The sequence below is a fragment of the Patiria miniata genome, unplaced genomic scaffold (genome assembly GCF_015706575.1).
Source record: "Patiria miniata isolate m_02_andy unplaced genomic scaffold, ASM1570657v1 HiC_scaffold_28, whole genome shotgun sequence".
NCBI classification, from domain to species: Eukaryota; Metazoa; Echinodermata; class Asteroidea; order Valvatida; family Asterinidae; genus Patiria; species Patiria miniata.
The window spans coordinates 4,879,366-4,894,016 of NW_024037067.1; the positions used below are offsets into that span (position 1 = coordinate 4,879,366).

Here is a 14,651-nt window from a genome sequence, read left to right on the forward strand (position 1 = left end):
CCTGTACAATGTTCTGTTATTACAAATTGGCTTTATTGTATCTGTAATGGGATTTCCTTTTTCTTTTATATCATATTGAAATTATTGTGTATATGTGCTTAAATTTTCCCCATTTTTTCCCCCATGTGTAAGTATATAGGAGCTTTTTCTGGGGGCATGTCTTTAGCAGAAATCATCTAGCCCTAACCATGAAAATCCCTGTACACACCTACCATGCATTACAATCAATTGACAATTTGGGTAAACTTTTTTGCGCCTCCCATGCCAAACACAACATCCTATAATTCCTTTTCCTCTTTTGATGCCACCCATGTGTACTGTACACCTCTGATGGGGTCACTCGCTACACCCCAGTGCACCCGCATAATACCCCTCCCAAACGGGTACACAATGGGTGGCCTGAGTATTAAAAGGGTGTTGTCATCATGTACCCCTCCATGTTGGCTAACCATTTTTTAGGGTATACCGCTCCATTCACAGGTGTACAAGTGTTGTCAATTAATATGAAGCATAGTGTCTATAACATAACTGTTTGTGTTATGTTCTGTGAAACATCAGTGTAGAAAAGTTGTCATCAAAAATTTGTCATTGTGAAGAAATCAAGTTGATACAAGTTCAACTTTTGAAGTCAACGGATGAAATTTACAGTGTGGAGGTTTTACATGTACATGTAACTTGTTTGACTACTGAGTACTGGCAGGCTTTTGTGAGTCATGTTTGGAACGCACCAGTGTGCATGTTTCCGGTGTTAAAGTAAAAAGTGAAGAAAAATGTACAACTGTTGAGATTCTACTGTTAAAGAGGGATCACGAAGAGGACTTTTCAGCACAGGAGAGGAGTTTAACAGCAAAGGACATCGAAAGTTCAGCTGAGGAAGAAAGTCTACCCTGGTGTTGCGTCGAGTTTGGAATTTAGCTTCATCTTCAAGTCTGAAAACTTTTCAGCACAGGAGAGGAGTTTAAAAGGAAAGGACATCGAAAGTTCAGCTGAGGAAGAAAGTCTACCCTGGTGTTGTGTCGAGTTTGGAATTATAGCTTCGTCTGCAAGTCTGGAAAAGTTCATTGTGGACAAGTTTTGGCAACATGTCAAGTCTGTGGAATATTGATTGTGTTCAGTTGGTACAGACAACAGTTATTGCATTCTTACTTCTTGCGGTTAGTTCACACGGGCAAAACTCCACGACATCGGTAAGTTTTGCTTTCTTATTTTATATTGCGAATCTGCCCTGTATTGGGTGGTAATTAATTTTCATCATTTTTCTTTTTGTGGATTTTGAAAAATGTGTTAATTGAGCAAATTTTGGAAAGCAATTTTTGAAACTTTTGAAAGCAAAAGAGTGAACTTTCCGTTATTGTCAAAGTTTTGGAAACTTCAGCAAAATGTTTTCTCTTTTTGCTGACACAGTAAAGATTCCCATATCTGGTGTCACTTGTCACCCTGTGCACAAACCCTTTAAGACTGAAGTGTTTTCTCAGTACATAGTTCAATATTTTCCCTGTTAATTTTGAATTTTAAAGACATATCACTTTCTGATGGCTGATAGGTCACTGAATGGAAAAATTAGTGACGGCCAGAAATGGGAATCTTTCCCGATGTGTTTTGTGCCCTGTTCTTTGGCAATGGATTGAGTGAAAAGAATGTGTCCTGACATCACTTCTTTGGTTGTAAAAACCTATGGAGAGTTCAGTGCATTTTCATAGTATTTTCTAACAAAATTGGAAATGTTTCTCAGTCCCAGATTCATGTCTTTTCAACATTTTTGCAATGACCGACCTTCATTTGGATGATATATGTTGAAAAAAAGTGACATCAGGATGCCAATTTCTTCCCTAATTGAATTTTTTGAAATAATCTGTATTTATGATTTCAACGTGAACAGTTGTGCAAAAAAAATCTACTGATGAATTGCTATGGAATTAGGATATTGTGTAAAACAACATTTTTTATGAGCGATCAGAAAAAGTTTAAAATCAGAACAATTTGTACTGAACACAAACTAACCATTCCTAGCTAGCACATTACTGTCTTCAGAAACTGTCAGCAATACAGTCTTTTTTTTTTTTTAATTCTGTCAAAAAAGCAATACAGTCATTTTATTTTTTTTTTCTGTCAAAAGATTCACTCATTTTTTTTCTTTGCGTATGAATTGTTGTACTTATCAATCATTTCTAAATTCCACATTTAACTTCAGACTTTCATTTCATGAGTTAAAGAAATGTATAATATAATTTTATAAAACAAATCTTATTTATCAAAAAATCTTCAACATGTTTAGGGTTGTGGTGTTTTCTATATATTTCAAGTGAAAAAAATGTGTAAATCTTGTAACCTTGGCCTTCTGTGGGTTTCATACCATAATCGCCAAATGAAAATAACTTTCCCATACCTTAATAACTGTTCTGCATGAATGACAAATGCGTCACAGTATTTTGTTTGAGGAAGTACGTCACACACAAAACCGCAGTTTTTTTCTTTTCAATCAAGGTCGATCATATATTGTACGCCCATACTTTACTGAGCCCACCCACCTATATTTGTTGTGTGTTCATGGTGTGTGCAAATGTATATTGATGTAAGAGATCGTTTCTTTAAAAAAAAAATGGTTTTGTGGAGGAAAAAAACCCCAGTATTTTACCTTTCAAAGTCATGTGCTTTTAAATTTAGTGGAATCTGTGGACAAATGGTGGAATATAATAGAGAAATAATTCTAGTTTTGCTGTAGTTTGCTTAGTGTTGTCACTGATGAAAAAATTCGATCAAAAACTTGGGAATTGGAGTGAAGCCATAGTGCAGGTTTTGTTTTAAATTATTTTATTTGCTGTTCCTATCCACATTTTCAGGAAATAAAGTTTTTGTACATTTTGAGGCAAAAAAATTGTTTTCAATTCAGTTGTAGCATGCATGCTGACTCATCTGTAGGACAATTTTTGGCCTTTTTCAAATAATTGAAAATAGTATCCATTAACATTGGGGTATATAATACTGACCCTCTTTAAAAAGTGTTGTACAGTGAAATCTCGGTAAGTCAAACCTCAAAAGAACAGGTTCAAAATTTGACTTAAGCAGAGTTTTGAGTTAAGCAGGGTTGTATATCATTGTTATACCACTGAAGGCAATGGATTCTTTGTTTGACTTTATTGTTTTGAGTTATCAGGGTTTGAGTTATCAAGATTTCACTGTATTTTATGTAATGAACTTGACAACTCAAGATAAAAAAGATGTTGACTAGGGAATTTGTGTTCTTTAACAGGGAAACACAGTCGTCAAGAGTGCATGTGCCGCCAGCAACGAGCAGTCCACGACAATCCAAAAGACGGACGTCAAGTACAAGAACAGATTTCTTCTGACAGCGTCGCTCAGCAACGTCCAGTTTGATGCAAGACTCGCCGACCCAGACAGTGCATTGTTCAAGAGCACAGCCTCGGCTTTTGAAACTGAGGTAAAATTTGTTAATTTTTCTATTATTGTTGAGTGTTCTCTGCTTTGAATGCTGTGACTTTAACAACATGTTCTTCAAGGGGGATGTGGCCTTGTGGTTAGGGTTTGTGACTCATGATCAGAGGGTCAGGGGTTCGAATCCAATTGCTGGCCATATGTTGTGTCTTGGGCAAGCCACTTCACCTCCACTTGCCTCTCTCCACCCAGGAGTATAAATGGGTACCGGCATTAGCTGGGGAGTAATCTTTGATGGACTAGCATCCCATCCAGGGGATTAGAAATATTCTCAGTCGTTTCATGCCAAGGAAACCGGAAGTGAACGTTGGCTTTACATGTACTTTCGCTAATTCTTATGAACTGAGAAAATGTGTCTGATAAATTGGAACTTTTTGCGTTGATTTTTATTAACAGTTCTATGAGATGATTAACTTATACAAGTACTGGATTGGCATAGTACCGGGCCTTTTTTTTTTTAGTTTTGTTGGTTTTTATGTAAACAAAAATTAAAATTTTGAGTAAAAAACAATTTGTTCAGGACCCGGCACCTTTTTAAAGGTTACATGTATATACAACATTTGCTTTTGCTATGATTTTCAGAAATGGATGGATTTGGGGGTTAGTATTTTATAGCAATCATTGTTACACTGACCTGTTAAAAGTTTTGTGTTGATAGATGCTGGAAAAACCAAGAAAACATTTATAGACTTTGGGGAATTGTCAGGTCAGGGAACCAGACTAGCTGGCTTGCACTTCTTCACAGATGTGTAACTGATTGCAAACAAAATGTGAACTAACCAAATTTGGTAAATTGGGGGCAGTATATGAAAAAAGTCCTTTTTTCCAACGATGGAGTTGACCATCATTTGAAATTGATACAAAAATCAACTCTGTATTTCCAAAAATCAGTCATTTGACTAATCGTTGGTCAAATCACCCACATTTCTTGATTTCCTTCAAATGACAGCAAGCCAGACGGAATAAATTCACAGGGTGTTTAGTACCAGTATGATCTTTAAGCCAAGTAAGCTTTTAGACATAAGTTTCTTTTGGGATAAAATGTAAATTATCCTATTATGTCTTTAATGAAAACAACTTTTATTTTTCACCTCAATCCTTACAGATAAAAAGCTTGCTGAGGCCCCTCATCCAGAACCCCCCACCTTCAACGGTCCCAGTTGCCCTGGACGTTGACGTGATTCTCTTCCAGGAACGGACCAACGGGCTGACCCTGGAGTGCGTGCTCAGCCTGGACACGGACCAGAAGACTGCCGCGTTCCTCCAAACGCAGCTTCGGACGGTCGCAAGCCGCTCCGTCAACTATCCCAACTTTGTCTCTAGTGTCTCAGCCTCAGGTGAAAAAATAAATAATGACCATAATTCACTTTGTGCATGAAATCATCATCCGCAGTGTCACCAAACCGAAGTTTCTGAAGAGTGATTTGGTCGATTAAATGAAATTCAAATATAGTTAATTAAAAGTTGAATACATACTGTATATCAGGTGTCGTTTTGAGGGGGGGGGGTTACAATTGCAGGACAGTTTCATACATCACGTAGATATCTCCCAACCCTGATATGCCTTTTTTTTTCTTTCTGATTTTTGTGTCCCACACAGTGACCTACTGTTTGCGACAGGTGATCCAGACTCAAGAGGGAGCCCTAACGTGGCCCGTCACGCGGGTGGGCCAAGGAACGGGAACTGAGGAATTATGCCCCGTCGGCACGAGATACGGTAAGATATCAACCGTCCTCGACCCATTCACTCCCGTAAGATCCAAAAATGTAATATCAGAAATGATCCAGTTGCGTTCCTCGTGCTATATTCGAGTTCAATAATGAAAAATCAATTCCTTTTCTAAATTGCTATTTTTCTAGCTTTACAAAAGTTCATCACTTTTGATTGAGGCAAAAGACCAAGAAAGTCAGCCAGTGTTTAGCTGTCGAATTATGACTTTACAATTTTGAATTCTTCGCTGCCAGACAATAATTCCATTCTTTTTTTCAGATAAATCATTTTAGCTTTTTGCCTGAGAAAATAATTTTACTTTCAAAAACCTAATATCAAAGTTTTCAGACATAAACTGCTCCTGTCCCAGACTGTTTGAATACCTAGTACCCAATTAACAGTACAAGAAGTGTGCATTCTTGTTCTTCATTTGAATTCAATATTTGGGCACTATTTTATAATTTCTGACAATATTTGTTGTCTTAATATGTGAAGTCACGCACATGCAAAGACCGTGGAAACATAAACCCGTTTTCTATATTCAACAGGTCTTTTTATGTTCCCGCAATACTCATTATTTGGGTGTTACAATTTAGATCACAATAATCAGGTATCGATTTTATGTCAAAACATGAGTTTGGTTTTTGTGATGTAAGCATAAAGTCTCTTGCATTTACATTCTTCAAACCAATGGGGTCGAGGCTGGCATTTATTACATATCACTGTAGCTAAAGAACCGTGGCCCTTTTACATCTTTGGTAGAGCATATGTTGCAATGCATTGGGGAAGTCCCTGTTACTCCCCCACGTTAAGAACTACACTGAGCTATTGTTAACAAGCTACCGGTGAGATTTTGTATGGTACACTAGGTGCATTCGAATAGCTCACCTGGATTGACCCGGGTAAAGGCAGACAGGTTTCACGACAGCCCGGCTAATGGAACGCTCAACCACGGGCCATCATATCCTCACATGATGTCCGTTGCCATGGCCGTAGGCATTGACAAAACGCCCGAATCGGATTGAGTCTTACTTTCAGATTTTTCTGCCTTTCAGTCAGTTGCAAAAAGTTACAACGTCAGGCTAGGATTATAGCCTCTAACGAGATCAAAAACAATTATGTTTAGGCTTCATATATAGTTGATTGTTGGGTCCACTTGATCTTTTCCACTGTCCGGCTGACATATTTGTCAGTTTCATGGAATGAACTTGCACATGCGTGTGATGACTGAGAATATTTCTGTTACCCCTGGATGGGATGCTAGGTTACTCCCCAGCTAATGCCGCTACCCAATTATTCTCCTGGCTGGAGAGGAGAAGTGGGGTGAAGTGGCTTGCCCAAGGACACAACATATGACCAGCAGCTGGATTCGAACCCCTGACCCTCTGATCATGAGTCACGAACCATAACCACTAGGCCACACTCCCCAAACTTCTTACTCCAAATAATTAGTCTTTCAAAGGACAAGAGTAATAAGACTGATGTGATCACTATACCATGTGATCCCTTCAGCGGCCACAAGACTGATCACAAAGGAGTACATCTTTGTTATTCTCATGGCCCCTTTGAGGGACATGATACATGTACATGTAGCTGGTACTTTTCAGTTTGCCTCTGTGAACATGAAGATCAACAATTTGGGGTGTTGTTTGTTTTTTTGTAACAGTCGGTGAGAGGTCCCTCGGTCACCGGTCATGCGGCTGGTCCCCTGAATCAGCCGGCCACGCTACATGGGAGCCGTACGTCTGCATCGACTGCGGCCAGATCATCAATGTAGATGACGCCCTGGAAGCCATATATAACGAGGTGGGCGTCTCAAATTGAAATTTATTTTTCATGATAAGCAAATTGAGCAAGTATTAAAAATGCCACGTACGTCCCACATCATGGTCGTAAGTTGTTTTGCTACAATGTGTGTTGTACCTCCGCTTCACTCGGCAAGACCATGGTGATCTTGACAAGAAAACTTGGTCTTCGCTGCTCCCATACGTTTACTACAGTGGAAGCGATGGCCAAAACGGTGTGGGTACATATTAAAAAGTTGACATAATTTATGCAACTTTATAACTTTGTGAGACTAAACAAGTAAGAGTTGTTTTAAAAGATGTTCTGAAAAAAACTTTATATGTGACCACGCAGGATCGCAAACTTACAATTCCAGCTTCACGGACACTACATATCAGACATTTTTGTTGTACTTTAAGAGCTCAGTGATTAAACCTGAAAATGTATTTTCCTAATCGTATACATCCATCACCTAGTAATAGTCAGGGAGATTACAGGCTAGGAGTTTTGGATCATTTCTCTGAATCATTAATTAGATATGGTTAACTTGCTCTGTCACAACATTACATTTTCTTCCATTATTTAAAATTGGAAATCGCACATCTCAAATTGTGAAACTCTCTGCCACAATTATGCTTCCCACCATCTGACAACCCACAGTCTTTCAAGAGTTTTATGAACAAACGGAAATATAAATTAATAAAACTACCATAAAAAAACAGTATTTAACAGATATAGACCCGACAGTTGTACGGGATAGCCACACCAGGCGTTTGTACAGTAACTTACAGATACAGATACAAATAGTTGTCAGTGTGTGTGATACAATGCTACTTTCTTTTGGTCAGAGTTTCAGAAGCCGATGCAAGCACATAGAAAATACAGGCGGCAGAAATTCCCCCAGAATTGTGTTCTTGCCTTCTCATCAACCTTTGTTGAGTAACTCCAGCTCCAATGCTCTTCAAGAATTCAACATGAACATCATTAACTTACCCATCACTGAGTTATCGTTTATCATACAAAAATGTAGTTGTTTTGTCCTCTCCATTTGAACAGATCAGACAGAATAGTTCAGTTGTTATGGACGGTGTGAGGCGGGCTGCTGCGCTGCTGAACGAGGTGACAGGTATCACGGAGATAGGCTTCAACTGGGTGGCATTGATCCTGGAGTTTGTGGCCGGTCTGAACCCCATCAGCACAGAGGTGAGTCAGGCCTTCGTGCGCCAACAAAAGAGGGCGCATTTTTACTACTGTTGAGAGTCCCGTGGACGGAACTCACAGCGTGTGCGTACTTTACCATACTGGTGCGCGTGCGAAGTACCCACGACTAAGCGTCCTCACGTGAGTGTCAGGCGTGGTCGGCACGCGAATACGTTCGAATTTAACTTGCGATGGTTTCCCCAGACCAATCCCTGACCCCAATAACTTTGGATCATTCGAAATGCGCAGTGGATGGACTGGGAACCAGTCTAGGTCTCCCCCAACTCTCCTTTTCTGGCCGTTGGAGGAGTGCTTGTACACGGAGCACATTTGCATTTATTCCCGAAAGTAACCTACCAAATTATTATCAAAAACTTACTTGGATTAAAGATTGTTTACTGCTACTAAACAACCCATCAAATCATTCCATCTGGCTTGCTGTCATTTAGAAGAAATCAAGAATTGTAGGTGATTTCCAACGATCAGTCAATTGACTGATTTTTGGAAATAAAGAGTGCTTTAGACAAAATTGCGTTAAGTAATGAAAATATTGTGCATTGTTTTTCACTGGTTTTTTTTTGACAAGTGTAATATCCACTGAGCTGAGACTTCAACAGATAGGCTGTTGATCATTCTTCTGTGGATTTTGAGTTGTGTTATTATTGGAAACAAACAAAATGCATGAAAAGCAAACTATCCTTTGCATTTAAGACGTTGTATAATTTGGACCGTTGTAGTATGTATTGATTCATTTCTGTTTTGCAAATTCCTTTGTTTTCTCAGCTTCTAGATGCCGTAATCCAACTACTGAGCAACCTCCTGAGGCAAGACACGCAAACCTTCCTTCTCGCCGAGCAGAATTCCCGTAGCTCTACTCGCGCGGTCCAATCACTAGCAACAATCATGGAGATCACGACAATGCCGAGCTCCGTGTACGAGTACATATCCGTGCATTCCAACGTTGCGGCGGCTCTGCTTGACGTGCCCCATTCCCGCATCCAGAACGAATGGATAAGTTTCGGCTCGGCCGTCAGTGCGACGTCGGACTCACCGCTGTCCGAGGGCAGTGTTGGGATATTTACAGGTCAGACGTTGACCCTGCTGCCTAACACCGAGGCGTACGTGCACGTCAAAGTTGACGGACCGGTGTCTACAGGTAAATGCTCGGTTTTTTCTTGGTGTTACTAATTGTTACTAGAATGTGATTTGGGGATCACATCAAGAGTGCGTTCGAGCGTGCTACTCGTGTTAACACGAGTATACTCCTGAGCGCCCGAACGGCAGGAGTACGCCCCACGGGTTTGCAAGAGTATGCTCTCTGTCATACAGGGAGTACACTCATGCACCGAGAGTAATGCCACCAACATTTTCCTGCACTCGGGAGTTGCAAGAGTAACACGCTCGAACGCAACCCAAGCGACCAAGAGTGTGAAGAAGTTTTGGTAAAAAAAAGGGCCAGATGTGAGAGAGTTGTCTCATTTGTCTTTTGTCGAGAGATACTTAGACGTAATTTACATATGACCATTAAATATTGTGTTTGGAACGGAGTGATCAAAGCAATTATCAACTTACAATGTTTGACATGTTTGTTGTTTTAAAGAAGGTACATGTAAAACCTAGCCTCAGAACAATGATACTCATCTTTAAAAAGAACTAAAAATGTAAATTTTCATGCTGTAAGTTTGGTTTTTGTCCACCATGTGTCATTTTTTAATGAGAGTTTCGATTTGTCAGGATGTGTGGCGTAGTGGTTAGGGTTTGTGACTCATGATCAGAGGGTCAGGGGTTCGAATCCAGCTGCTGGCCATATGTTGTGTCCTTGGGCAAGCCACTTTACCCCCACTTGCCTCTCACCACCCAGGAGTATAAATGGGTACCGGCATTAGCTGGGGAGTAACCTGCGATGGACTAGCATCCCATCCAGGGGGAATAGAAGTATTCTCAGTCGTTTCATGCCAAGTAAACCAGAGAAATGCCGGCCTGATGGGCCGTATTTGGCTCGTGACAGACTTACTTTTTTTTATCTTGTCAGAGGATTAACTTCTTAGTGCTTGATGTCATCCAGTACGAAGTACTTAAATGCTTCTCTTTTTTCTTCATATTTCAGGAACACTGATGGTCCGGACGATGTTTGTGGTGTACCACAATGCAAAGCTCTTCCAGTCTCTCAATCAGCCATCATCGATGACATCATCGATGACATCATCGATTGCGGGTCGTGTAGTGTCAGCTGACATCGGAGCCACACAAAACCCAGAGCTGTCAATCATTACAAGATTCAAACCGGTAAGAGTTACCCATTGGTAGAATGGACTGATCCATTTAGGCTCCGCCCACTATTCACATGGGCGGCAATTAGACATGCGTCTGTCCAATGCCACACTACGTATTCTGGGCCTGCGCATCATTGCGTTACTGAAGACACATGATCATAACGTGAGCTTTACATAGCAGTGGACATCTGCACGGGACTTTTCAGTGATGTAAAACTAACAATCTAATTCTTCCGCGACCCAGTTTTTCCCTGTAAAACTTACCACTGCGGACCGTAAAAGTTACAATCGACGGTCGACTCTGGACAATTTGGGCGGGTTAATCGGATGTCCCCACTGAACTTAACTTGGCTAAGTAGACAACAGTCTTGGTAAAGTTAACAACAGCCTCCGGTAGTTTAACCAAAATGAGTCCAATGTGAACACAGCTTTTATGGGAACTGTTTTAAAAAAATGTTTTTTTTGTTATAGACATGATAAATTGATCTAAGCCATTAAAACATAAATGATTTTGAAGTATAAGTGTGTTTTAGTACCTAATTCTCAAGACCTAGGACAGAAATTGAATTATTCTTTAATATGCCCCCGCCCACAAAAATTGACAATTTTGCTTTTGTTATGCTAAGGTCGGAAAGAAACATTTCCTAGCGCTGTAGCCACATGCACTGTAATTTTTTTAAACTCTGTAAGTCAGTAATTTATTTCTTCTTCAGAGTCTGTGCCATGTATTCCATCTTTAGCCATTATATTTTATTTTTTTTTTTTATTGGCCGCAGTTGGAATCTGGAGTAACCAATGCCGAGTGCCGTTCCTGGGACCCGAGTCTGAATAACGGGCACGGTGATTGGTCCACGCCAGCCTGTACACGGGATGACGGCACAGATGACACTAGCGGCAGGGTCAAATGCCAGTGCGACCAACTGGCTGCATTCACCATTTTTGCCGTGAGTCATTTTTTTCCCCCTCATTTTCCCAAGTAATCTCTGTCCTGTAGTAAACAAAGTTGTTAAAGTGATAATCTTTATACAATACAGCTAGTGCGAAGCCAATTAGATTTGTCTCAAAGAGGCTGTGCAACTTTGACCCCGACTTAATTCCTACGTCAATGTGATGTATGGGGCAAAGTCAGATGCGATCAAGGTACACGAGTCGTTTGTCCACCCTGGTCCAAAAATGTTTTATTACATATTTCAAAAGAGCACAATCTCAGCATTACTGCTGTGAAAACCACATGCAGATATGATCTTTAGTTAAACAATTATGGAAGTCGGAACACCAAGAGATGTGATGAAGTGATGTGATGAAGTGGCCCTATTTTGGCCTGTATCTCCACATGAAAATTCCCGACAAACAACTCGTTTAGCTTGATCGCATCACATATTGTTTTTTGTGAATCTCTATCCTTAAATCTCCTTTGCCGTTCTTTTTATTTTAGCAAAGAGCCACTTGAACAAAACAGTTCTAATGTCCAAGAGATATTTATTCTTTTTGACCTGCACTAATGTCCAAGAGTATTTTATTTTTGTTTGGATTTTGTAGAAGCCTAGTGTCGGCAACCCAGATGACGTTACCGGCGTCAGTGCATTTGTGCGTGTGGCTGCCGTCCTGTGCATGCTGTGCCTACTAGCTGCTGTAATCCTCTACCTTGTTGTCAAGTAAGTCTGAATAAAAATATTGTACGTTTCGTATTAGGCCAGGCTTTTTGAAAAAAGGAATTGAGGCCGTTTTTTTTTTCTTCTAAAATGGCAGATTTTCCAAGAAGGCAGATGGATTCTTCCACTTTCTCAAGTCTATCGCTGAAACTTTCATGTCGAAAGGAGCCATCACCCTTTCTGCGAGATTTCGAACTTGAATACATAGCTACAGTTTTGCTAGAAAAAAAAATTAAAGAGAAAATAATATTGCACCATTAATATTATCTTGCGTCATCCTTTCACAGGGAGCTTCGTACCCGGCGGGAGTTTCAGATCCTCTGCTATTTCTTCTTCACCCTCGCTGCGTTCCATCTCATCCTGACTGCTGGCATCGACCAATCAGGGCTCGGCTGTATCGTAGTCGGAGCGCTCCTCCATTACTGTGTCTTGGCTGCCATTGGCTGGATGGGCGTGGCCTGGGTCCACCTGTACGATCTGTCACGACGGAGACCGTGGTCGGTGACGTGGTTCATGGTCAAAGTTTCGGGGCCGGTTTGGGGTAAGTTAGGCTCTGATAAAGGATGTTTGTTTTGGACATGCACTAGCTCTATTCAGTACAACTTGTCTGACAAAGAACAGTCAAAAACCAATTAATAAATATATATTGCTTGTGAGTTTTGGAATATTTTCAAATTACCTCTTAAAGTCAGATAACCAATCTACCATACACACTTTATTTCATTCAAATCGATGCATTGGAACAAACGCTATGCTTCATCGAACTCAAGGGATGAAAATCATCTTGGGCCGCTTTCCTTGAAAGTGAAAAAGCGCAGTTAGAGAAACACACAAAGGATGGGTCAAAAGTGTTAGTGCAGCTTGTCAGTTTATCATTTGGACAAAGGTTTTTTTTGGAAGATCAGAGGATATAAATTATAAAATTGGCTCAAGTGGTTTTTCAAGTCCCGCATTGTGATTGATGTATTTTTGAACAAAACATCCCAATGAAACCAACTAAAAAGCATCTGGAAGACCAATTATTCTACTCTGCAGTACATTAGCCACGATTTTGAATACTACCCCCCCCCCCCTCCCCACCCCCCTTTTTCTAAAAACATGAGCAGGAAACTTTTCTAATTTTTTTTTTTTTTCTGTTTTTTTTTTCAGGGATTCCCTTTTTGTTTGTGATCATCACTGTCGTCGTGGACCCAAATCATTACATCACACCAACTCAAAGGTTAGGAAAGATCTAATCTGCATTTGTCAGCAACTTTTAAAATGTTGATTTTTAGACATGTTGGACACCGTAAAATACTAAGCCTGATAAAAACGTTTGTAAAATATGACACCAAAAAGAAAATTTGTCATTCACCATCACATTTTTGGGAACTGTGGAGAAATTTTAATGTTCATGTATTACAAGTACTGGTTGAAAGCCTGGGAGAAACAACCTTGTCTGCACTAGTATTTTAATAAAACCTGTTGAATATTCCTTTCTTTTTTTATTGCCAGATGTTTTCTGTCATCGGATCCCATCTACAACATCATCGTGGCCCTCATCCTTCCCACAATCCTCATCGTAGTCCTCATCTTCTTGGCCTTCAGTTTCACCGCCCGCAACGTCATCCTGGACACTGAGACCAAACTGGAGGAGGACCCAGAGGGTATCGTCAACCAGGACGACCCCTCTTTAAAAGGCTCCAAAATCTGGAAGCTTTGGCACAAGTACGTCCTGTACTTAGCCTTGACTGTGCTGAGCATCCTAATTTTCGTTTTCGCTGTACTAATGGCGAACAGCACCCAGGGTGGCGCGCAGTACATCTTCGGTGTGTTGGCGATCTTCGAGGGCGTCCTGATCATCGCGGCGTTTTGCGTCTACCACCGCGACGTCCGGGAGACCATGCTGATCAAGCTCGGTTACGTCAACGGTCCGGAGAGCAAGAAGTTCCAGCCGTACTGGTCCACGTCCAATTGGCAGAAGAAGAACCAACGCAGCGTGCTGCCGGAGGCGGTGGGGAACGGGGTGGGGAAAGCGGAGGGGGACAAGGGGAAGAAACTGTACCTGGACAACACGCAGGGGTCCGGCGCCCAAACCAACCAGGGGTTTGACCCGACCACCGTGCCGTTGTCGACCATCGAGATGCAGAGGATGGGGCAGAACGGGGTGAACAGTCATGCCAGCAATGGAATCGTCGTGGAAGCGGACTACCACGGGCCACCTGACATGGCAGAAGATGAGCTCTAAACGTCTCTGAAGGCCAGACTTCATTTGGCTGGAGATTCGTTTCTAGACCGAGAACCATAAGCCGCTCAGTACACAGATCAGGTTACTTGGACTTCATGTGTTTACAGTTTGATGTCCTGTTGCAAAATTTCACCTCATATGGACTCTCTCTTGATCCTCTTGATTGCCTTCATATGCATAAGTACGCCCTCAAGAGTTGGGGGGGGGGAGACAGGAGGAACATTCAAATGCATTGCTCATCGTGCCTGACTCTCCCATGAAGATTCTACGGTTTGTGTACATTCAGATTAAAATTAATCGTATGTACTTCGCGCCATATGTACACAAAACGTTCGCGCATGTGATGTGTC

General features: G+C 41.0%; 1 protein-coding gene across 1 annotated transcript; it reads left to right on the top strand.

Annotated features, from left to right (window-relative positions):
- Window positions 1-6: 6 nt before the first annotated feature.
- LOC119734744 (adhesion G protein-coupled receptor L1-like) lies at window positions 7-14,651 on the top strand. The gene is made up of 13 exons (XM_038208286.1): window positions 7-1,187; window positions 3,251-3,439; window positions 4,559-4,790; window positions 5,054-5,170; window positions 6,831-6,970; window positions 8,006-8,152; window positions 8,933-9,305; window positions 10,257-10,435; window positions 11,199-11,366; window positions 11,962-12,077; window positions 12,362-12,615; window positions 13,224-13,293; window positions 13,569-14,651. Exons 1-13 carry the CDS (start codon window positions 1,083-1,085, stop codon window positions 14,299-14,301), a joined length of 2,823 nt encoding a protein of 940 aa, XP_038064214.1. The 5' UTR covers window positions 7-1,082; the 3' UTR covers window positions 14,302-14,651.